This window comes from Zea mays, chromosome 7 (assembly GCF_902167145.1).
Source record: "Zea mays cultivar B73 chromosome 7, Zm-B73-REFERENCE-NAM-5.0, whole genome shotgun sequence".
NCBI classification, from domain to species: Eukaryota; Viridiplantae; Streptophyta; class Magnoliopsida; order Poales; family Poaceae; genus Zea; species Zea mays.
In genome coordinates, this window is record NC_050102.1 from 180,850,432 (window position 1) to 180,876,227 (window position 25,796).

The window sequence follows — 25,796 nt, forward strand, 5'->3', positions numbered from 1 at the left end:
TTCCTTTGAAGAAAATAAATGCTTTGCAGGAACTTCTTATGAAAATAGGAAATGTCTAGATTTCAAAAAAGATCGATCCGATAGACTAAGGGTACGTTTGGTTCAGCTTTCGAAACCAAATTCGTTGCTAAAAATCTAAAATCTCAACTAAATGGGTACAACAACATAATCGATTCATGAAAAATCTATAGATTGCTCTAGTTCGATTCACAATCACCTCCTAGTTAGATTTTCCAAATTTTTGTTATACATGTTACAAGCTGACAAGCTGTTATGCTCTTCTAGAATCTATAATGACAGTTATTCCAAACATAAATTTTAGCCTTTTTCATAATTTTCAGCTCACAATAGTTTTGTCACAGCTTTACAGCTAAACCGACCGGACCTAAATTCTCTTTTCGCCCCACTACATCTAACACCGTCAATGTAGTAAAAGACCAAAAGAGCTTATCACCATCACCTTACCCAAAATCAAATCTTAGATAACTAAATATCACAAACCGGTGCTCACAGAAAAACAGCAAACTTTTGATGACTTTTGCAACGACCTTATTCTGGACGGCGCGCCAAAAATTAGCCCTATCTAACTCCTTCCTCCCGCGAATGAACTAAGGGCCTCTTTGTTTTCTTGCATTATTATAAAATACAACTTATTTTAAAAATTAATACAAATTATGATTTTTAATAAGACGAGTCGATCGACTTGTGATTAAAAAAGCCAAACGAATTATAAATTGGAACATAATGAGTACCGTTTTCCTTTGAAGAAAATAAATGCTTTGCAGGAACTTCTTATGAAAATAGGAAATGTCTAGATTTCAAAAAAGATCGATCCGATAGACTAAGGGTACGTTTGGTTCAGCTTTCGAAACCAAATTCAGCTTTCGAAACCAAATTCGTTGCTAAAAATCTAAAATCTCAACTAAATGGGTACAACAACATAATCGATTCATGAAAAATCTATAGATTGCTCTAGTTCGATTCACAATCACCTCCTAGTTAGATTTTCCAAATTTTTGTTATACATGTTACAAGCTGACAAGCTGTTATGCTCTTCTAGAATCTATAATGACAGTTATTCCAAACATAAATTTTAGCCTTTTTCATAATTTTCAGCTCACAATAGTTTTGTCACAGCTTTACAGCTAAACCGACCGGACCTAAATTCTCTTTTCGCCCCACTACATCTAACACCGTCAATGTAGTAAAAGACCAAAAGAGCTTATCACCATCACCTTACCCAAAATCAAATCTTAGATAACTAAATATCACAAACCGGTGCTCACAGAAAAACAGCAAACTTTTGATGACTTTTGCAACGACCTTATTCTGGACGGCGCGCCAAAAATTAGCCCTATCTAACTCCTTCCTCCCGCGAATGAACTAAGGGCCTCTTTGTTTTCTTGCATTATTATAAAATACAACTTATTTTAAAAATTAATACAAATTATGATTTTTAATAAGACGAGTCGATCGACTTGTGATTAAAAAAGCCAAACGAATTATAAATTGGAACATAATGAGTACCGTTTTCCTTTGAAGAAAATAAATGCTTTGCAGGAACTTCTTATGAAAATAGGAAATGTCTAGATTTCAAAAAAGATCGATCCGATAGACTAAGGGTACGTTTGGTTCAGCTTTCGAAACCAAATTCAGCTTTCGAAACCAAATTCGTTGCTAAAAATCTAAAATCTCAACTAAATGGGTACAACAACATAATCGATTCATGAAAAATCTATAGATTGCTCTAGTTCGATTCACAATCACCTCCTAGTTAGATTTTCCAAATTTTTGTTATACATGTTACAAGCTGACAAGCTGTTATGCTCTTCTAGAATCTATAATGACAGTTATTCCAAACATAAATTTTAGCCTTTTTCATAATTTTCAGCTCACAATAGTTTTGTCACAGCTTTACAGCTAAACCGACCGGACCTAAATTCTCTTTTCGCCCCACTACATCTAACACCGTCAATGTAGTAAAAGACCAAAAGAGCTTATCACCATCACCTTACCCAAAATCAAATCTTAGATAACTAAATATCACAAACCGGTGCTCACAGAAAAACAGCAAACTTTTGATGACTTTTGCAACGACCTTATTCTGGACGGCGCGCCAAAAATTAGCCCTATCTAACTCCTTCCTCCCGCGAATGAACTAAGGGCCTCTTTGTTTTCTTGCATTATTATAAAATACAACTTATTTTAAAAATTAATACAAATTATGATTTTTAATAAGACGAGTCGATCGACTTGTGATTAAAAAAGCCAAACGAATTATAAATTGGAACATAATGAGTACCGTTTTCCTTTGAAGAAAATAAATGCTTTGCAGGAACTTCTTATGAAAATAGGAAATGTCTAGATTTCAAAAAAGATCGATCCGATAGACTAAGGGTACGTTTGGTTCAGCTTTCGAAACCAAATTCAGCTTTCGAAACCAAATTCGTTGCTAAAAATCTAAAATCTCAACTAAATGGGTACAACAACATAATCGATTCATGAAAAATCTATAGATTGCTCTAGTTCGATTCACAATCACCTCCTAGTTAGATTTTCCAAATTTTTGTTATACATGTTACAAGCTGACAAGCTGTTATGCTCTTCTAGAATCTATAATGACAGTTATTCCAAACATAAATTTTAGCCTTTTTCATAATTTTCAGCTCACAATAGTTTTGTCACAGCTTTACAGCTAAACCGACCGGACCTAAATTCTCTTTTCGCCCCACTACATCTAACACCGTCAATGTAGTAAAAGACCAAAAGAGCTTATCACCATCACCTTACCCAAAATCAAATCTTAGATAACTAAATATCACAAACCGGTGCTCACAGAAAAACAGCAAACTTTTGATGACTTTTGCAACGACCTTATTCTGGACGGCGCGCCAAAAATTAGCCCTATCTAACTCCTTCCTCCCGCGAATGAACTAAGGGCCTCTTTGTTTTCTTGCATTATTATAAAATACAACTTATTTTAAAAATTAATACAAATTATGATTTTTAATAAGACGAGTCGATCGACTTGTGATTAAAAAAGCCAAACGAATTATAAATTGGAACATAATGAGTACCGTTTTCCTTTGAAGAAAATAAATGCTTTGCAGGAACTTCTTATGAAAATAGGAAATGTCTAGATTTCAAAAAAGATCGATCCGATAGACTAAGGGTACGTTTGGTTCAGCTTTCGAAACCAAATTCGTTGCTAAAAATCTAAAATCTCAACTAAATGGGTACAACAACATAATCGATTCATGAAAAATCTATAGATTGCTCTAGTTCGATTCACAATCACCTCCTAGTTAGATTTTCCAAATTTTTGTTATACATGTTACAAGCTGACAAGCTGTTATGCTCTTCTAGAATCTATAATGACAGTTATTCCAAACATAAATTTTAGCCTTTTTCATAATTTTCAGCTCACAATAGTTTTGTCACAGCTTTACAGCTAAACCGACCGGACCTAAATTCTCTTTTCGCCCCACTACATCTAACACCGTCAATGTAGTAAAAGACCAAAAGAGCTTATCACCATCACCTTACCCAAAATCAAATCTTAGATAACTAAATATCACAAACCGGTGCTCACAGAAAAACAGCAAACTTTTGATGACTTTTGCAACGACCTTATTCTGGACGGCGCGCCAAAAATTAGCCCTATCTAACTCCTTCCTCCCGCGAATGAACTAAGGGCCTCTTTGTTTTCTTGCATTATTATAAAATACAACTTATTTTAAAAATTAATACAAATTATGATTTTTAATAAGACGAGTCGATCGACTTGTGATTAAAAAAGCCAAACGAATTATAAATTGGAACATAATGAGTACCGTTTTCCTTTGAAGAAAATAAATGCTTTGCAGGAACTTCTTATGAAAATAGGAAATGTCTAGATTTCAAAAAAGATCGATCCGATAGACTAAGGGTACGTTTGGTTCAGCTTTCGAAACCAAATTCAGCTTTCGAAACCAAATTCGTTGCTAAAAATCTAAAATCTCAACTAAATGGGTACAACAACATAATCGATTCATGAAAAATCTATAGATTGCTCTAGTTCGATTCACAATCACCTCCTAGTTAGATTTTCCAAATTTTTGTTATACATGTTACAAGCTGACAAGCTGTTATGCTCTTCTAGAATCTATAATGACAGTTATTCCAAACATAAATTTTAGCCTTTTTCATAATTTTCAGCTCACAATAGTTTTGTCACAGCTTTACAGCTAAACCGACCGGACCTAAATTCTCTTTTCGCCCCACTACATCTAACACCGTCAATGTAGTAAAAGACCAAAAGAGCTTATCACCATCACCTTACCCAAAATCAAATCTTAGATAACTAAATATCACAAACCGGTGCTCACAGAAAAACAGCAAACTTTTGATGACTTTTGCAACGACCTTATTCTGGACGGCGCGCCAAAAATTAGCCCTATCTAACTCCTTCCTCCCGCGAATGAACTAAGGGCCTCTTTGTTTTCTTGCATTATTATAAAATACAACTTATTTTAAAAATTAATACAAATTATGATTTTTAATAAGACGAGTCGATCGACTTGTGATTAAAAAAGCCAAACGAATTATAAATTGGAACATAATGAGTACCGTTTTCCTTTGAAGAAAATAAATGCTTTGCAGGAACTTCTTATGAAAATAGGAAATGTCTAGATTTCAAAAAAGATCGATCCGATAGACTAAGGGTACGTTTGGTTCAGCTTTCGAAACCAAATTCAGCTTTCGAAACCAAATTCGTTGCTAAAAATCTAAAATCTCAACTAAATGGGTACAACAACATAATCGATTCATGAAAAATCTATAGATTGCTCTAGTTCGATTCACAATCACCTCCTAGTTAGATTTTCCAAATTTTTGTTATACATGTTACAAGCTGACAAGCTGTTATGCTCTTCTAGAATTTATAATGACAGTTATTCCAAACATAAATTTTAGCCTTTTTCATAATTTTCAGCTCACAATAGTTTTGTCACAGCTTTACAGCTAAACCGACCGGACCTAAATTCTCTTTTCGCCCCACTACATCTAACACCGTCAATGTAGTAAAAGACCAAAAGAGCTTATCACCATCACCTTACCCAAAATCAAATCTTAGATAACTAAATATCACAAACCGGTGCTCACAGAAAAACAGCAAACTTTTGATGACTTTTGCAACGACCTTATTCTGGACGGCGCGCCAAAAATTAGCCCTATCTAACTCCTTCCTCCCGCGAATGAACTAAGGGCCTCTTTGTTTTCTTGCATTATTATAAAATACAACTTATTTTAAAAATTAATACAAATTATGATTTTTAATAAGACGAGTCGATCGACTTGTGATTAAAAAAGCCAAACGAATTATAAATTGGAACATAATGAGTACCGTTTTCCTTTGAAGAAAATAAATGCTTTGCAGGAACTTCTTATGAAAATAGGAAATGTCTAGATTTCAAAAAAGATCGATCCGATAGACTAAGGGTACGTTTGGTTCAGCTTTCGAAACCAAATTCAGCTTTCGAAACCAAATTCGTTGCTAAAAATCTAAAATCTCAACTAAATGGGTACAACAACATAATCGATTCATGAAAAATCTATAGATTGCTCTAGTTCGATTCACAATCACCTCCTAGTTAGATTTTCCAAATTTTTGTTATACATGTTACAAGCTGACAAGCTGTTATGCTCTTCTAGAATCTATAATGACAGTTATTCCAAACATAAATTTTAGCCTTTTTCATAATTTTCAGCTCACAATAGTTTTGTCACAGCTTTACAGCTAAACCGACCGGACCTAAATTCTCTTTTCGCCCCACTACATCTAACACCGTCAATGTAGTAAAAGACCAAAAGAGCTTATCACCATCACCTTACCCAAAATCAAATCTTAGATAACTAAATATCACAAACCGGTGCTCACAGAAAAACAGCAAACTTTTGATGACTTTTGCAACGACCTTATTCTGGACGGCGCGCCAAAAATTAGCCCTATCTAACTCCTTCCTCCCGCGAATGAACTAAGGGCCTCTTTGTTTTCTTGCATTATTATAAAATACAACTTATTTTAAAAATTAATACAAATTATGATTTTTAATAAGACGAGTCGATCGACTTGTGATTAAAAAAGCCAAACGAATTATAAATTGGAACATAATGAGTACCGTTTTCCTTTGAAGAAAATAAATGCTTTGCAGGAACTTCTTATGAAAATAGGAAATGTCTAGATTTCAAAAAAGATCGATCCGATAGACTAAGGGTACGTTTGGTTCAGCTTTCGAAACCAAATTCAGCTTTCGAAACCAAATTCGTTGCTAAAAATCTAAAATCTCAACTAAATGGGTACAACAACATAATCGATTCATGAAAAATCTATAGATTGCTCTAGTTCGATTCACAATCACCTCCTAGTTAGATTTTCCAAATTTTTGTTATACATGTTACAAGCTGACAAGCTGTTATGCTCTTCTAGAATCTATAATGACAGTTATTCCAAACATAAATTTTAGCCTTTTTCATAATTTTCAGCTCACAATAGTTTTGTCACAGCTTTACAGCTAAACCGACCGGACCTAAATTCTCTTTTCGCCCCACTACATCTAACACCGTCAATGTAGTAAAAGACCAAAAGAGCTTATCACCATCACCTTACCCAAAATCAAATCTTAGATAACTAAATATCACAAACCGGTGCTCACAGAAAAACAGCAAACTTTTGATGACTTTTGCAACGACCTTATTCTGGACGGCGCGCCAAAAATTAGCCCTATCTAACTCCTTCCTCCCGCGAATGAACTAAGGGCCTCTTTGTTTCCTTGCATTATTATAAAATACAACTTATTTTAAAAATTAATACAAATTATGATTTTTAATAAGATGAGCTGATCGACTTGTGGTTAAAAAAAGCCAAACGGATTATAAATTGGAATATAATGAGTACTATTTTTCTTTGAAGAAAATAAATGCTTTGCAGGAACTTCTCAAAAAAATAGTTAAATGATGAGGCTAACAATTAGCCGTAACACAACTCTTTTGTTCACCTACTCACCATTTTAATTAACTGTATGAGACAGTGGTTAGTTTTTTTTTTTGTGTTAGGCTTATCTCGAGCAGCTTAACAATCCATATGTCTATATTTAAACTCAACTTTGTGAATGACACTGTTTTAGATGATTATATAGTTGAACCGCTGGAGACAGGACATGTATGGTGATTCTTCAACACTTATCCGAATGAGCAAAGACGCCATTGTTCATCTAGTGGTACGGAACGGGGACAACTGAATCGTCCGTAATTTCAATCTTATAAAACAAACTTGTTTTTGCTTGCGTTCAGACTTAAGAGGTATAGAGAAAAAATGTCACTGAACCGCTCACCTGTATAGCTGTAGTATAGCTGGACCTGGAGTCGGCCGGAGCATTAATTAGAAGTAGGCCTATATAAAGTCCGCCGTTTAAGTACGACTGTGTTGTAACGGTAGCCGGTCTGACCTGCCGCTATACTTCTCGTTATATTCCGCTACATATTTTAGGACACCGGATAAAACATCTTTGGTGCTGTTTGGTTCACGAAATGTAACGTAAAGGGTAATAGTAACGGTTTACACTCGATTACGGACGGTAACAAATTTGAATAGTCCGGTATCAATTTTTAGTATGGTATCTAATTACGGTTGGACTAAAACAAACATGATTTAACATTATCACTTACTCATTACGTTACAAATATTTGAACCAAACGGTACCTTTGTTCGTTCCAAAAAGATATTGCTATTAATGTTATATTGCTCTTGTGCCGTGGACCACCGGCTCCTCTGAAAACAGTCATAGCTTTAGCTCCTTGGGTTATTTAGAGGAGCCAGAATCATTTTATAATTCATTTGTCAAAACAATTTCTATTATGTTGTTGTATCTGTTTAGTTGAGATTTCAGATTTTTAGCAGCGAATTTGGTTCCAAAAGCTGAACCAAACGCACCCTTAGTCTATCGGATCGATCTTTTTTTAAATATTGACATTTCCTATTTTCACAGGAAACAATTGGTCTTTTATACGATTTTCTTGACCTCTTTATTTGGTATGCTTCAGATAATATAATGGGGCAATTTGACTAGCCAGCTATTAGTTGTTGTTTAGGACATCGACACGGTCTCCAAAATATGATTTTGCCAAATATTTTTTTTGTTAAAATACAAATAAAACTCTTAATACATTTATGTACTTTTATAAAAGTATTTGTTAAGACAAATCGGTGCATATAAATTTTATGTTTCAAAACTACATAATAAAATAGTTATTTGTAGTCAAAATTTTATAAGTTTGACTCAAATCTTATCCAAAACCCGTTTTTTGATTTTTTTTTTATTTATTTAATCCTCTAAAAAGACTCCTTATTTAATTGGGTTGTACATGCCCTCGGCTGGAGTAGATGCTTTTGGACACTCTCAATAAGGACAATTTTACCTCATTGTTGATGCATTGTGGAGAGAAAACCAATGATTGAAGATGAATCAGCATCATAACATATGGTAGAAGAACAATTTTATCAGTGTAGTTCTTGTTTTAGTTCTACTGTTTGACAATTTAGGAACTAAATAAGACTAAAATGGAGAGACTAATTTTTAGTCCCTTAAATCAAACGGGCCTTACCAAGCAGGTAGAAGAACATATGGTAGGGAATAATATATTTAGTGAAAATAAAAAAATATTTAGCCTACCAAAAAATAAAATAAAAAAAATCCAGAGCAGAGAGAGTAGCACAGCCAGAAACACTGACCGTACCTAACCTCCAGTTTCCGTGTGAGGATCGGTCGGCGTGCGTACAACGACGACGACGACGGCTGAAACATGGACGCCAACGTGTGAGAAGGATTGATTCTACGTGTTCTAGAAACAGTAGTTTGGGTAGCACGATTTTGTCGCAAAAAGCTAGGTCACGCGGTATGTTGGGTGAAAGTGGCAGGCATGGAGACCGTATCTTGTGCGCAAGGAGCCCTGCTGCTCCCATGAGCAAAATCAATCCAGACCGTACCCTCCACATCCAACGGTGTTGTGTCTATTTTGCAAAGAAGCCTCTCCACTCTTGCTCTGTACATTTTACAAAAACCCCCCTGACGCAGCACCATTGGATGTGAAGGGTGTGGTCTGGATTGATTTTGCTCATGGGAGCAGCAGCCCTCTTTGCGCACAGGATACGGTCTCGCAGGCATGCATGCATGAGTCGTCTCACAGCACAGTCCAGAATAAAAGTGCACTGGTTAACGTCGTCATACATGTGGGTTCCATATGAATGAAGATCGTATTTGTGTGTTCTATACGAAGCTCATGCGTTAATTGATCGAGGTTTAATTGAAAAAAAAAATTTGTGACGTCGATGCAGTGCACACGGCTTGTTTGTTTGACGTGGGTAATTATTTTGCATGCAGACGGACAGAGACAAGCGAGGCACGCACAATACTACACTACACGCAGACCGCTAGTGCCGGGCCAGACCAGTGCGTGTCTAGAAGCGTTGACTCTGACCCATGCAAGAGAGGCCGGCGCGAGGTAGCTTAGCTTAGCTTCTAGAAGAAGACCAAGAGGTCGTACTGTACTGCATGTGCACGCGCCCGCCGTCAGCTGTGTGGATCATCGGATGCCATGTCCCTTTCCACGCACCCACAACAAATTAAACTCATTATTCGAGAGAGGGGAGGGGCCGGGGGTTACGACTTGCACCTTCTGCATGTGATCGATATTTACAGTTTGATTACCCAACCATTCACACTTCCATATTTTTAAGGTGGCTAAAAGATGCATTCTATGGTTTCCCAACTATTGTATGGTTTGTAATAATCTCTATTGCCTATCTGAAAGGTCATTTGGTCCTTTCAAACCGGCGCTACCTATACCAGGTTGTGACGCTTGACCAGGGGCCAATGCTGCGGAGGCTAAGGTCATCTCAAACAGGCCGTGTAAAAAGAGACGTGCAAAGTACTGTTTTGCATTATAGATTATAAGTTTTGTAGAGTGAAAGTTCAAATATGGTGTAACAAAAATGAGTATGCTATAAATGATCGAACGGTCGGGCTGTTTTGGGCTGCTATGTGAAGAGCTGCTCCTAATATTCTTGGGCCGTGCCTCATCTGCTGCAGCCGCCCTAGTCCGGGCCGCGAATCCGCCCCCTGCTTGGAAATCTACACGTGACCAAATATAAATATGGTCATTGAGCACAGAATCCACCGGACGATGGAATGATAGCGTATACATGATGAAATATAACTCTGGTCATTATAAATCCTTTTCCTTGATTTCTTCTATTAACAGATAAATAATAACATGTATTCGAAACTCGCCATGCAGAGCGTCGTGCAGCAGTGCAATCTTTACACACCGCCCTATTATAAAAGAGAGATGCGAGTGTAATGACCGGGTTTATATTTATACATGATGAAATATAAATCCGGTCATTATAAACCCTCTTCCTTCCTTCCGTCTAGCAGATAAACAATAGTACTACTAACATGTACGTAATCATCATGCAGAGCGTTGTGCATCAGTGTTATCTTTACACGCCGCGAAATGCCAAGAAGTGGTCTTTTATGAATAAAACACAAAGTGTGCGAGCGGTGCAAACAGGCCCATGACTTCTGGGCCCCCAAAATCCCGATCAGCTACTACGCTATACTAGGTTTTTTTTATCAGGTGCATGCAAACTTCTGCACATCTAGGCCTATCTAGGGACCAAGGATCAACTCACACCCATCACCCATGGCCGGCGTTAACTTCCATAATGTATACAAAAGGTCGTTATTAAGCGCGTTTCTTTCCCGTGAGTCAAACATCCGTGAAAATAGTGCTGCAACGTAACGTATTTAAAGGCGATGGTCATAGTTCCATCAGTCTTTGGCAGTGAGGTGCAGGCAGAGCAGCCGCGGATCTTGGATTGAATGATAATTACGGTTATCAAATATAGTTTAATTATAAAACTAGACAAAGTTATTAAACCTAATTAAACATATATCTAACATTTATAATTGATATTAAATATTTAAAGTGACACCAACTAAACTTTAGCAGAGAACAAATAACCCTTCATCAACCAATGACACTCCTCCATGTGGCCTCGTGCCGTCTACATGGCTCATATCACTGCCTGGCTCAGTGCTTGAAGGGAGATCCAACGTGTCTATAGATATATGTGAGTGTATCCTGTATACAATGAATTTTTTTTCCTCTCCGAAAGTCTCGTCTCGTTACCCTACGTGTACGACCCAGATCCCAGATTCAATAATCAAATAATTTGACGGACCATAAATTTTGAGCGACGTGGATAGGCTAACATGCCGAATTTTTTGCATTTTGATCCTTCATCGGAAAAAAATTCACGTTTGGACCCTGGAAAATTTTAATGTCATTTTTGGACCCTTTACTCGGCGCCGTAGCCTGTGGCGCCGAGGTAACACAGCTCGGCGCCATAAGCTATGGCGCCGAGGTACGTGCTGCGTTGGCACAAACGGACGTCGTGGCGCCGACGTGGTACTGAGCTCGGCGCCATAAATCTTGGCGCCGAGCTCTTTTATGTACAAAAAACTTGTCTAGCTCAGTTGGTAAAATACAAGGCTTTTAACCTTTTGGTTGTGGGTTCAAGCCCCATGGTGGACGTTTTTTAATACTTTTTGTCTTGTCACCTATTTGTTTTTTTGTTGTCCATATTTTTCGTTTATGTCGCTGATTTGTCTGTCCTGATTTATTTCTCATCCAGTTTTATTTTTGTGACTGATTTGTTTATTCGTCCAGATTTTTTTATCCGGCGAGCACAGCAGCTGTGTGCCACAGTGCTCACAAGCCGTCAACTTCTCCCCTTGTTTGCTCAGCTAATCACAATAAAAATCAAATGAGAACACTCTTACTTCAATCATGATCAAATAAAAATATTATATTTTTATTGAGTTCTTTTGAACATAAATTTTAAATACATAATAACATATTCTCAGTAAAAAGAAGCACACATATTCATCTTTTTTTCTTCTGCACTAAATAAAAGTATACTCCATTATATACTTGCCTCATGGATGATATATTTTAGAATTTACTGCATATACAACTGATGTGCTCGCCGGATAAAAAAAAATCTGGACGAATAAACAAATCAGTCACAAAAATAAAACTGGATGAGAAATAAATCAGGACGGACAAATTAGCGACATAAACGAAAAATATGGACAACAAAAAAATAAATAAGTGACAAAGACAAAAGGTATTAAAAACACCCACCGTGGGGCTCGAACCCACGACCACAAGTTTAAAAGCCTTGTATTTTACCAACTGAGCTAGACAAGGTTTCTGTACAGAATGGAGCTCGGCGCCAAGATCTATGGCGCCGAGCTCGGTACCACGTCGGCGCCACGACGTTCGTTTGTGCCAACGCAGCACGTACCTCGGCGCCATAGCCTATGGCGCCGAGCTGTGTTACCTCGACGCCACAGGCTACGGCGCCGAGTAAAGGGTCCAAAATTGACATTAAAATTTTCTAGGTTCCAAACGTGATTTTTTTTCCAATGAAGGACCAAAATGCAAAATATTCGGGCTAACATGCATGTCAGATAGATCCAGATCTTCAGTATACAGAGATTTGCACTGAACACTTGCAAATACGACATATCAGTGGAACTAGGGATGTCAATTTAACCCGTAAACCTACAGGTGAGGGTATGTGTGAAGATTTTGATCTACGGGTGTAAATCACACTCGACCTGAAGTTTCGCGGGTGTGGGTACGTGTATAGGTGTATATTCGGGCCGCCCGGCCCAAGCCCGAAAAGGCCTGTATTGTTTGAATTTCGGGTCGGCCTGGCCCGTTTGAATTTCGGGTCGTGCCGGGCCGGCTCATGGGCCTAGCCCCCGGCCCATGGCCCGGCCCGTAATTGCTTAAACGTGTCGGGCTCATTTCGGGCGGCCCGAAATTATAAAAGCCCGAAATTCACATTATGGCCCGAAATTCAATTTTTGGCCCGAAATTCAGTTTTTTGCGCAAAATTCACATTAGAGCCCTAAATTCAAAAAAATAATAAAACAAATAAAAGATAAGACAAATAAATTTGAACAAAATCAAACTTAATATTTGTATTAAAGTTACAACAGCTATACAATGACTACCTCGTTTATAAATCATTTTGTTAGAAGGAAAAAGAGTATAATCAGCTTTATACAAAGTTCGTAAGTTCAGTTTATTGTCTAATGTTCATAACAAAAGCAAAGTTACATCACACACTCTAATTCAAAACTACAAAAAACATCTAACTAGCATTATCTCTAGCTTTGTGTTCTTTATCAAGTATATGAAAGTGTGGTTTTAATAAATATATGGGCCTTTTCGTGCCTCTATATTGGCCATTTTGTGTCTGCCTTAAACGGGCCGTGCTCGTGCCCGCCCATGGGTCGTGACCTCGGCCCAAACCCGACCCGATATAACGGGCCGTGCCGGCCCGACACTAAATTATTTCGGGCCGTGCCGTGCCGTGCCTGGGCCGTGCTTTTTTTTCGTGCTTTGGCCCGGCCAACCATGCCCGGCCCAAATGTACACCTATAGGTACGGGTTTCTATTTTAACCTGCGCGTGCATCCGACTCGAAATTAGTTTTATTATTTATTTTTGCGCAAAAATGATTAAAATACAATAATAATTATTTTAGATAAGTAACTTGGCTAATGATTTATGAAATGTTTTGTTGCTGCTCAATTTAAGAAGATTTAAAACACAAAGATATAACTTACTTATTGCAGGTACTTACTTAATTATTATTTAAAAGTGTACAATAAGTTAAAACCGTGGGTGACCCGAAACCCACCTGAAAACCCGACGGGTTCGGGCGCGGCCGCGCGGGTTTGAAATTGCACCCGCTGGTGCGATCGTGAACGGGTTTACATAGATTTCACGGGTGTGATCGTGGACGAGTTTACATAGACTTCACGGGTGCAACCATGGACGGTTTTTTGCTCCATTCGTCCTGAACCCAACTCGTTGACATCCCTAAACGGAACACTTGATTTTTTGCATTTTAGTCTTCTTTTTAAAAAAAAAATACGTTAAGACCACTAAACAACTTAATGTCGTTTTTTAACTCTACTCGTTGTCATAGACCATGGCGCCGAGGTAACAATACTCGGCGCCACAGCCAATGACGTCTAGGTGGTTGTCGAGCTGAACCAAGAGAGATACGCTGGCGCTAATGTGGCACAGACCTAGGTGCCACAGATTTGGCGCTGAGGTATGTTATATTGACCGTGCGCCAGTTCTCTCTCACGTTCTGTTCTCCGTCGCCGCTTTGTTTTTGCCATTGGCCACCGCCGCCCACTAGCACTGTCGTCGCCTACGTGCCCCGCCGCCGCCCGCACACCCCGTCGCGCATCCTAACGCTCCCGCGAACCTTGCCGCCGCCCTCCTGTGCTTCCCGCCACCGCCTACGCGCCCAGCAGCCGACCGCGTGCCCCACCGCCTCCCAGGCGCCCGCTCGTGCTGCTGCCGATGCCGCATATCTCCGCCATCGCTGCGCTCGAAGCTCGCCATTGTACATCTCCGTCGCTGGCCCGTGCTCGGCCTTGACACTGTCCTCGATCTAGGTATATGTTTATTTTGAACTCGTAGACTTAGTTAGTTAGTTGCTTACTTAGATAGCTAGCTAGATAGTTGTTTAGTTTAGTGTAGTTAGTCTCGATTTATTTACTCGGTTTAGTTTTAGTTTTGTTTAGTTAAGTTAGTTCGGTTTAGTTTGTCTAGACTTAGTTAGTTAGTTTAGTATATAGTTAGCAATTTTGTTAGTTAGTTAGTTTAGTTAATTAGAAAATTTGTTAGTGAATGTGCATGTTAGTCATCATATTGTTCGTTTATCAGTGAAAGTGGATGTCAGCCATAGTGAATGTACATGTCAATTATCGTGTTGTCTGGATATAACTCCTGACGACGACCTCTCTTCTACCACAACAACTTCCGATACATGCATGTCTTCCATCTACAAAACGATAACTATAGAAATAGCAGAAATGGTTTAAACTTATAAATACCATGATACTCATAGTTTCAAAACCCTAAAGATTTTTTAAACCATTGATTCACTAACTATCTAACAAACTATAGTCATCGTATCAACCATATATCTTAAAAATCATAACTAATAGTATTATACGTAACAAACAAATCAGTGAGACATCATGCCTTTATCTTCAAGCTATACGGATCAAATCCAAATTTTCCAACTTGAATACGAATATTGGAGCACCCCTCGACGGTATGGATGAAGAGAGAAACGAGGAAGAGAAATGGCCAGACGTAGCTCTCGACCAGGGATCGAGCGATTTATAGCACTTACTAGCTCGGCACCAAGATATGTGGCGCCGAGATAGGTGCCACGTTGACACTATGTCAGCTCTTATTTGCCAACGTAGTAGGTAGTTCGGCGCCACAGGCTATGATGTCGAGACGTGTTAGTTCGGTGCCACGTCCTGTGACGTCAAGTAAATAGTCCAGTCCAGAGGTTTAAACACGATTTTTTTTAAAAAAGACTAAAGTACAAAAAAATCGTGTGGGACACACAGCAAGACATAGTGGCTGTTTGGTTCAGCTTCTGGGCGGCTTCTGGCCGCCAGAAGCTGAAGCTGAAACCAAACGCCCAACTTCTCGCGCGGCTTCTGGGCGAAGCGCTTGGGTAAGAAGCCGCCCGCCCACGATCCTCGCGAAGCGGCACTCAGTTGGCTTCCGTCCGAAGCCCACGCGCAGTTAGGCTAGGGTTCCCTGGAACGCTCCTCCGCCGCCGCCGCGAACCGAACGGAGCGCCGCCGGTCCGCACCAAACGCATCGCCGCCGTTGTACGTAGGTACGGATCCCTCCTCCCATTGTCGTCCCCACCGTCTTCTCCTCGCATTGCCGCGTTTCCTTCACCCTTTTCCTCTGTCTGTATGGTTGCCGCAGTGACGCCGCCGCCCTTGCTCCGTCGTCAAGGTTCCGCGTCGTCCCAACCACCGCGTCTGCATCTTCGTAAGGTACGATGCACCTCGCGTCCATCCTTACCCACCCCGCTGCCTGCTGTCGTGTTGCTAGGGTTCATCCTCGATCCCGTGACACCCCTCCCCCTCATGTCCAGTAGGTCCACTGTCATGAACCACCTACTAACAGAACATTTTTCTTCATTGCCGCCTACAGATTTTCGTATCACTTCGAGGTGAAGGTCTTCGGTTCCAAGATCATCTGGGATTCGAGGACTTCGGTTGCAACCTCCACTCAAGCTAAGGTAACATGCACATCAATTTGTGGTTGACTTATTTGTCACCATACATGTTGTGTATGTGTTCCAATAACGTGGATCCATGGCCTTGTTTTAGTTCATTCTTTTTGTCAGTACACCTGAACAATGAGTCCACGGTTAGGATAAGAGAACTAATCTGAATGGTACGAATCAACTGCTTCATCAATTGTTTGTGGGGGGATGATTTTTTTTGAATACAGAAGAGATTACCAAATATTGTTCCCGGTTAACTCCAATCCATTGATATGTTCTATCCCTCCTATTTAGGGTTCAGGGACACACTCCATAGATTGCCAACCTCATTATCTTTATGATTCTAGCTTCAACCCTAATTTTGTAGAGTATCTCAATGGATGTAAGTACATTGTCGTACTGTCTAGTTCACTAACCACCTTAATCCACATCAGATGGATTCAACAGACTCCATAGCCGACAAGGCAATTGGAAGGATGCAAGAGATTGCGGACAAGATTTGTTCCGTAGCTCGTGAAACAATTCGTCCAGGACGCGGGTTGACCTCATTTGAGGCTACCAAATTACGTGTAGCATTGGAGGACATTGCTTGCATGCTTGAGCAAGACTCTCTGGTGTTGCAAGAAAAATTGGACAACGTGAACAACGTAAACAACCCTGCTGACAGGAGCTATGAACCGTCTGCCTTGTCCTCACCACCCCCAGCTGAGGAGTACCTTAGTCCGGATTGGGACTTTGCTGAGCACTTTGCAAACTTCTGGGGTGTTGAATATGACTCCGACCAGATGCCATCGTTTAGTGACAATGAAGTTTAAGTTGGATCATGTTTCAGTAAGGTGTTAGTAGTGTGACTGGGATAGATCAGGCTTTTGGTTCATGCGACTTTCAAAACTGTTCGTTGTGCTTTTGTGTTCAGCAGCACTTTCATTTCGTCACTCCCTTTATGTAATTATGACAGACGAATGTGACTGCTTATGGTACTACTTTATTTCATTATGGTCAGTTCCCTGTTATTTTTGTTGTCGTAGTTACTGAAACTTGAATACGTTTTTTCAATCGTGTACACTATTTTTCACTAGATGGACAAGTATGGCAAAGTGATTGCTAAGTGGGATAGTAGAGCAACAAAAATTTACACAGAAATATGTGTAGAAGAGGTCAATGCACGGAACAGGCCACAACATTTCCTAAACGCCGAAGGGTATGCTAACCTGATAAGAAAGTTTAAGGAACGCACTGGTCGCACGTACACAAGGGATCAAATGAAGAATAGGTGGGATTCGTTGAAGAGAATGTTCACCCAGTGGAAAACTCTTAATGAAAGGGCTACAGGTCTTGGTCGAGACCCTCATACTGGTTCAATCAGTGCGCCAGATGAGTGGTGGGCCAAGCAAAATGAAGTAAGTAGATCTTTTTTTCCTAGACTAACAATAGTATTGGCCATCTAAAACTAGGAACTACCATTTGGTGCAGGCAATGCCAGGTTGTATTATGTTCAAAACAGCCCCCCTAGAGAATGAGGACGAGCTAAAGGTTATGTTTGGACCCATTGTCTGCACAAATGAAAGAACCCTTGTTCCTGGCGTCGAGGATGCTAATTCATCTTCTGATGATCATTTCGAAGCCACTTTAGGTGGGGGTGAAAACAGCACACCTGATCCATGCTCAAATGCGACAGGGAAGCGTAAGGTGCGTCATGATTCTCCTAAACCAAAGAGGAAAAAAGATTCGAGGGAAGAGTACATGAAACGCCTTGTGGAGGCTTTTGAGTCACGTTCAAGGACCACTAACAAGTCCATCACCTCTAATGAGACCGACCCTGTGCGTATTGAGGTGAGTGCGCAGTTGCAACAAGTGATCGATGATGGTTCACCAGAAGGCAGTGACCTCCATTTGTTTGCCACTCATCTGTTCACTTCGAAAAAGTATAGAGACATATTTTCTGCACTGAAGACATCAGAAGGAAGGAACGCTTGGCTGCGCCATGCATTCGAGATAGATGTTAAAAAGTCCACCTAGATGCTGCTGGTCCGACAACAGAGGCTTATGTTCAGTATTATGTTAGTTGTGTCTGCTTTATGAGTCATGTCGTGTCAGTTTTCGTACGTATCATTTTCGCTTTCAAACAATTTTCCAAATATTCGAGTTGAACATGTATTTGAATAATCAGAGTTGTAAGTTTGTGACCAATGTGAATTTGTGAACTTTATATGCCTTGTACACTGTTCGGCTTCTTTAATATGTGTTTTATAAACTGTGGTTGCATATGAATTTGTGCCTGTTGGTTGTGTCCATGCAGATGTGTGACCCTTATGAACACACATCTGATGATGAAATGGATGCACACACATCTGATGATGAAATGGATGACACAGATGGAGAAATGCTTGTTTCTCTATATGCTGTAGACATTTGGGGCAGGCATTTCAGTCAGGCTCCTAGAAGAACATTGGTCGAATCTGGTATTCAATGGGTTCATCGAGATTCATCCTCGTTTGTGAGAGGCGAGGTTTTGGCCACACTTCAAGGATTGCATAGGCGCAATAGATGGTAGTCACTTTCCAGCGGCAGTCCCGGCCTCGGAACAAGCGAAATATATTGGCTGGCACGGTTACACGTCGTAGAATGTAATGGCCGTTTGTGACTTCGATATGATGTTCACATTTGTTGTCACAGGATGGCCAGGTTCCATACATGACACAAGAGTATTACATGATACTTTAATAACTTATGCGGACAGGTTCCCCCATCCACCAGAAGGTATATAAATATTTTGTACATTTGTAGAATACAGTACTATTTTATGTCATATGTATGTAACATTTGTATTTAATGTTTGTGCAGGTAAATACTATCTTGTCGATTCGGGTTATCCAAATAGAAAGGGGTACCTTGCACCTTATAAGGGTCAGAAGTACCACATTACGGAATGGCAAAATGCGAGGCAACCTATTGGGAGCAAAGAAGTATTCAACTATGCACACTCATCGCTACGAAATGTTATTGAGCGATCATTTGGGGTGCTCAAAATGAAGTGGAGAATTCTATTAAGTCTCCCTTCATTTTCGCTTAAGAAACAATCGAAGATAATTATTGCATGTATGACATTGCATAACTTCATTAGAGATAGTGCTCTGCACGATAGAGATTTTGATGAAGTAGGACCTAGTAGCCTCAGTCATGATGTACCTGTAGGTGAGAGTAGTACTAGCACATATGATGAGTTAGACATGAGTGCTTTTCGAGATGCAATTGCTAATGCATTAGTGTCGTAGTTATCTTAGTGATTGTAACGGTACTTATGATGTAATCAACTCCACTAATTATTTTGTAATGACCTTTTCTGCGTTATGGGTTTCATTTTTTCGTTTGTTCTAACAGAATCTGCAATATGAGAATCTGATTATCCAAACACGTAGATTCTGACGAACAGCTTTTCTGCACAGCTGGCGAACCAAACACCTAAATTCTAACTACCAGCTTTTCCCAACAGCCAGCTTTTCCCCACAGCCAGCTTTTCAGATAAGCTGGTCAGAAAAAAGCCGAACCAAACACGCCCATATACGTCTAGCGCCAGCGACTACTACTACTAGGTAATTTTAAGTTTTTTCCTTTCAGTTTTGAAATTCTGAATTCTACCACGCGTCATAACATTGTATGTTTTCAAACAATCATTATACAGACTCCAATATCCTTCATCTATAATAACTACATTATTATGCATACTGTTCCAAGATATCAATACATATGTACGCGTGTAACATATTTATGTAGAACTGATAGTTGTTATAATTCTATTTGTCAGGAGATAAGGTCTCACTTTACAGTTGATGAGATAAAGAGATAGTAGTGTGAGCCCCTCCTAACCTGCTGCTAGATCACTCAAGAGCATGTTTGCCCAGTGACTAAAGTTTAATCAGGGAACTAAAGTTTAATCCTTAACATTCTCCCATCGTTAGTGTAAACTGAAATAAATAAAGGGTAAAAGATGTAATTAATATAGTTTAGTCCATTTTAGTGATCTCTTATGGGACTAGAGACTAATGCAATTTAATCTTTGTTTTAGTTTACCGTCTAGCAATTTAGTGACTAAATAGAACTAAAATAGAAAGACTAATATTTAGTTGGAGGAGTGTAGCCCTTTTTTATTAATTGTTGACGGTGACTATGATTCAAGCTAAAAAAAATGTAGGCGACCATCTTTTGAGAATGCAAATTTCTTTATGTTTTCTATCACAATATATATTATTTCAATATGCAGTATCGGAGGTCACCATATGCAAAGGAGCCCATTTCAGTTGTCCGTGTCCTATATATATATATATATATATATCTAATTATCTTGAACCTTTGAAATGTGTGAACATTTGTATTACGCAAAATCCTTATATTAACTTGCATTTCACCATTGTAAAGTTATATTGTGGAGTACGGACTAAATATAGGAAGGATTTGCTTTGTGTTGCATTCGGATTGTATTTTTTTACTTGCGTATATATATATATATATATTTTTGTGATTTCGGTGAAGAAATCATTTGTGAAACTATTATTGCTTATTGTGCAGCGTGACACATTTGTGAAACTACGTTGGAGAGCGCTACGAGGCAGTGCGGCGGATCTACACCTCAGGCCATTGGGTCTGTGGCCTAGGGCATATTTCAGTTAACTCCATATTAGTCTCTACTTAATCTAGTTTAAAATAGCTAAGACGAAAAGAAGAGGGAAAAAAATTAGTATCTCTAGAGCATGAGAAAATTCTAAATCTGTTGTTGAGGAGACCCCTGTTGTGTTGGAGGAGATGGACAGCTATTGTATTTTTGCAGATGGATGGTATTGATGACACAGCTCCTCGTTTATTATTACAAGGCTAAAAGCTTCATCAGCACAGATAAAGTTTATGTGTGGAAAGGTTATACTTTTAATCCTTGGTAGTTAGTTGACGTAAGAGGAATTATAACATTTTTTGTGATAAGGTTGGGTGGAAATAAAATTTTATATTAAAATTATAGAATCCGACGAGGCTACCTGCAACATTTGTAGTTGACTTAAAATTTATACTGTATTAAACAAATTTGGATGATTGATACTCCCTCCGTTTCTTTTTATTAGTCGCTGGATAGTGCAAAATTACACTATCCAATGACTAATAAAAAGAAACGGAGGGAGTATATAACAATCTGTGGTGCCTGCGCGTGCGCACGCCCCCCGCGCGGCAGCATTGTCGACTTTAGAGTATCTCCAAACAAACACTAAAACAGTCAAAAAAATATCTTTTAGAATTGAAAACCAAAAAACATTTGTCTAACAGCTCCCTTATCCTTCCTCTAAGGCCCCGTTTCAATCTCACAGGATAAACTTTAGCTTCCTGCTAAACTTTAGCTATATGAATTGAATTGCTAAAGTTTAGCTCAAATTACCACCATTAGCTCTCATGTTTAGATTATAAATGGCTAAAAGTAGTTAAAAAAAGCTGCTAAAGTTTATCTCGCGAGATTGAAACAGGGCCTAAGTTCTCGCCGTCCTGAATCTGAGCGTCGGTGGTATCCCGCATATGTGCGTGACGGAGGATTTTTCCCAATCCAGTTCTCGGCGCCGCAGATGTCGCGGCCATGCATGGGCCCCTCGCGGGCGCCGGAGAGCTGCTGCTTCTTCAATGAAGCTTCTTTCATGAACCCGACGCGGGGTTGCCGCCGGCCTGGCTAGGCCCGTCGGGCCAAGACGCTAGGGGCAAGCTGCAGGGCGACGACAGGTCTTGTTGCCTGCGCTGCGCACTAGGATGGAGCTGGGGAAGAAAGGACTGCTGCAAGACGACGACGGCGCTGGCGCTGGCGCTGGTGCTATAGGACGGCAACAATGCTGATGCTGAGCTTCTAGATTCCCTGTAGGGCTTGTTGCCTCAGCAGTCAGCACAAGGATGAGCACTAGGTTGGGATGGAGCATGGAGGGTGACGTTAGTCGCTGTTGCTTTTTCTTCTGTATAGTGTAGATGATGGCTTTTTGCCTCCTCGAGTGTAGGAAATTTCTCCATCAATGTTGATGTTTTACAAGTTTGAATTATTGGGGATTTAACTATTAGAGATCTGCTGTGGGAAGATTAGATTTTGGGGAAAATATTTTTAGTGAAACCCAATGCATGGTATTTGAGAGTATCTTTTTTGGAAAACTCTTGGAGTTGCTCCTAATGTAAGGGGGTGTTTGGTTACACCCCGCTAAAATTTAGCCCATGTCCCATCGAATGTTTGAACCTCCGTTCCAGGTATTAAGGGCCCGTTTGGCAAAGCTCCAGCTTCTGCTTCTTTAGCTCCAGATCCTGATCCTCGTGAGTAGCTGATCCTCTTGATTCTCCTAGAATCATTTTTTAAAACTGTTTGGCAAGTAAACTGATTCTTGTCTGCTGAGAGTTGGTGGTCTGTGACGATTGTCTGTTTTACCCTTTGCAGTTCAACTTTGTTACAAACCAATAAGTAGGATGCATATACGGAAAAAAATTATGAAACAATAACATATAAAATATTATCATCATAGTAGTGCATAAAATGGTCTCAAATGTTTAATCCATAAATTGGCTCGTTATGTTTTTGTCCAATGGCAATTGCGGGTAATTTCGATCAAACTTTAAAGGGAGGTCCATATTTGGTTGGTTGAGGAGCTGTTTTAAGGGAGGGTGGAGCAGGTTTTTTTAGATCCCACCTTTCTTCACAAAAACGACTCCCAATCTTTCGGCTCCACACGAGAATCGGTTTTAAAAAATACCCGTTTGGCACGGCTCCTCCAGATCCTCGCTTAGAATCAGGAGCTGGAGCTGTGCCAAACGGGCCCTAAATGTAGTCGGATTATAAAACTAATTTGTCAGCCGAAGATTAAAAGACGAGACGAATCTAGTCCAGTTGGTTGGGTCTATATTTCATACTCCTATTTAAAAGTCAAACGTTTGATGTGACCCGGGCTAAACTTTAGCAGGAGCAACCAGGGGGTGTTTGGGAGTGAAGTTTTTTCACAGTTTTGGAAGAATACTGCAGTATTCTCAAATACTGCAGTATTATATACAGAATGGTGTTTGGCAAGCTGGCTAAAATCTCTGTTTTCAAAACTGAAGTATTGCAAATACCATAGTTGTTTTAAGGTATTCTAAACTTAGGTCTGGACCTCAGTTTTCAAAACCGCGGTATTGTAAATTGCGGTATTGTCATGACTAAAGTATACTGTAGTATTTCAAAAACTGTGGTTTTCAAAAACTTTGTTCCCAAACAGGGCCTAAGTTGCTCTTAGTGCTGCACCGGCCGGACGGTGACATCGCTTTCTTTGGTTGCGTGCGCGTGGGCGTTGCCGTTGCCGCCTTGGGACTATCTATTATATCCGCCTGCTGCTCGGCCGGCAAAGCTGACCGCCGAAACACAGCTAGCTCGCTGTGGCAGGCTGGCAGCATGTTCCGATCTGCCGTGCAGCGTCTCGTCAGGGCCAGCGGGAAGAGTACGGCCGACCCAGCCGCCGCCGCGTCCGCTTTCTTCCTCAGTCGCTTCTCCGCGGCGGCCGGGCCGCCATCGCCACAGAGGTTCTCCTTCTCCAATCTCCATCTCACCGAGCTAGCTAGCTAGCGCTAGCCACCTGCTGGAATCCTTCATCCCGCATGCCACTGCACGGTCATGTCTGACTCCTCTCGTCCGTCGTCGCTAGGCTGGCTGGAAAGGTAGCGCTGATCATCGGCAGGGCAACTGGGGCGCCACGTCGCCGCGGAGCTGAGCCTGCCGGGGGGGCCCGGCCCGGCGGCGGCCGTCCACTACACCCGCTGCGACGTGACCGACGAGGCGCAGGTCGCGGCGGCGGTGGACCTGGCCGTGGAGCTGCACGGCCGCCTCGACGTGATGCTCAGCAACGCCGGCATCAGCGGCAGCCTGGCGCCGGCCCCCGTGGCGGCGCTGGACCTGGCCGACTTCGACCGCGTCATGGCCGTGAACGCCCGCGCCGCGGTGGCGGGCGTCAAGCACGCGGCGCGCGTCATGGTGCCCCGCCGCGCCGGCAGCATCGTGTGCACGGCCAGCGTGGCCGGCGTGCTGGGCGGCGTCGCGCTGCCGCCCTACAGCGTGTCCAAGGCCGCCGTGCTGGGCCTGGTGCGCGCCGTGGCCGGGCAGCTCGCGCGGTCGGGCGTCCGCGTCAACGCCATCTCGCCCACCTACATCCCCACGCCGCTCGTCATGGGCGCCATGGCCGAGTGGTTCCCCGGCGCCACCGCCGAGGAGCGCAGGCGGATCGTGGAGAAGGACATGAACGAGATGGACGGCCCCGTGCTCCAGGTGGAGGACGTGGCCAGCGCCGCCCTGTACCTGGCGTCCGATGAGTCCAAGTGTGTCAATGGCCACAACCTCGTCGTCGACGGCGGCTTCACGGTGGGGAAGGCGCCCAATATGCCGCCGCCTGGAAACTACTGAGCAGCTACCACTTGCCAATCTAAAGGCACGGTGGATGACTTTCTATTGAGCATTTCTTTTTCTTTTGCGATTGGAAAACTTAGGTAATATAGTTAAAAGAACTCGATCACGCGTTTTCTTTCCATGTGCAAGAACATGGCTAGCTTAATGGTACACAGTCTGTGTTGTTGGCTCTATAGATCTATGAAAAGCTTCCAGCATGACTGTCCACTTGGTGATGCGTCTTGTAGCGTTAAGGTTGTGTAGAATATCATCGAGCAGCTAGTCGCATCTTACGTGCATTGAAATACCGGTAGCGGAGATGCATCTTGGTGATGCTCTTGATATAGATATATCTGACTTTTACTTCTGATTTCAAGCTTAAAAGTAACAAAATCATGTGCCGCAGTAAACGATGAGCTAGCCATGTTCGTATTTGACAGCGCAACAGGTGCCGGCGTGTGCCACCAATAATGACGGCCTCCTTCGGTGTCACCGTAGATTTTTTCCTCCTATTTCATTAAAAAATAGGATAAAAGTCATTACAAACAAAACGATGAGCAACAACCCATCAACAAAAGAGCACCTAGTGATGCTAGCCCCCTCACATTATCAAACTAGACAAGCTAGGATCAGCAACCACTAACATCTATCCAGACGCAACCAGAGTTTTTAAGCAAAACTTATTACAACGACTGAAAATAAAAGCGTAGCTATGAAGCTAACAAGCCAGTTTTAACTAATTCACCAAAGCGATAACCCAGAGTTTGAGCGATAGTCAACCACAAAAATGAGCCAAAATCACCCTTCATCTAGAAATGCAGCGATCTCTCGGACACCACCCAAACGACCGACATATAACTTCACGTGCTATCTTTCTGATTAGCCGGCTTCCTTGGACCACCATCTCTCTTTCCTTCTCTCTCTCTCTCTCTCTGACGAATAGCCCAAGAATCCAGCCAAAAGCAACAGAGAAATATTATGTTAGCAGGATCAAGGAGAATTTTATCACAAAAAACCAATCATTTCTGGTTCTCCAAATAGCCCAAAAAACAGCTCCACAACCAAATATCATCAAATTGGAGATTCTGTCTTTAGATTTGTTCAACCATCTGTCACATAATTCCCCAATGTTTTTTGGAATGAA

The 25,796-nt window shown here is 40.9% G+C and overlaps 2 protein-coding genes across 2 annotated transcripts; both read left to right on the forward strand.

Moving 5' to 3' along the window:
- The first annotated feature begins 17,321 nt into the window (after nt 1-17,321).
- Nucleotides 17,322-18,339, forward strand: LOC118473006 (L10-interacting MYB domain-containing protein-like). The gene is made up of 2 exons (XM_035961183.1): nt 17,322-17,642; nt 17,716-18,339. Exons 1-2 carry the CDS (start codon nt 17,322-17,324, stop codon nt 18,259-18,261), a joined length of 867 nt encoding a protein of 288 aa, XP_035817076.1. The 3' UTR covers nt 18,262-18,339.
- A 5,300-nt stretch (nt 18,340-23,639) lies between these two features.
- On the forward strand, nt 23,640-24,786 carry LOC100280106 (uncharacterized). The gene is made up of 2 exons (NM_001153044.1): nt 23,640-23,796; nt 23,919-24,786. The coding sequence occupies exons 1-2, from the start codon at nt 23,669-23,671 to the stop codon at nt 24,577-24,579; spliced, it is 789 nt and encodes a 262-aa protein (NP_001146516.1). The 5' UTR covers nt 23,640-23,668; the 3' UTR covers nt 24,580-24,786.
- The last annotated feature ends 1,010 nt before the right edge of the window (nt 24,787-25,796 follow it).

Coding starts and splice junctions, on each gene's coding strand:
- LOC118473006 (XM_035961183.1), top strand. CDS start 17,322: ATGGACAAGTATGGCAAAGTGATTGCTAAGTGGGATAGTAGAGCAACA. Junction 17,643..17,715: donor GGTGGGCCAAGCAAAATGAA/GTAAGTAGATCT, acceptor CATTTGGTGCAG/GCAATGCCAGGTTGTATTAT.
- LOC100280106 (NM_001153044.1), top strand. CDS start 23,669: ATGTTCCGATCTGCCGTGCAGCGTCTCGTCAGGGCCAGCGGGAAGAGT. Junction 23,797..23,918: donor GGGCCGCCATCGCCACAGAG/GTTCTCCTTCTC, acceptor CGTCGTCGCTAG/GCTGGCTGGAAAGGTAGCGC.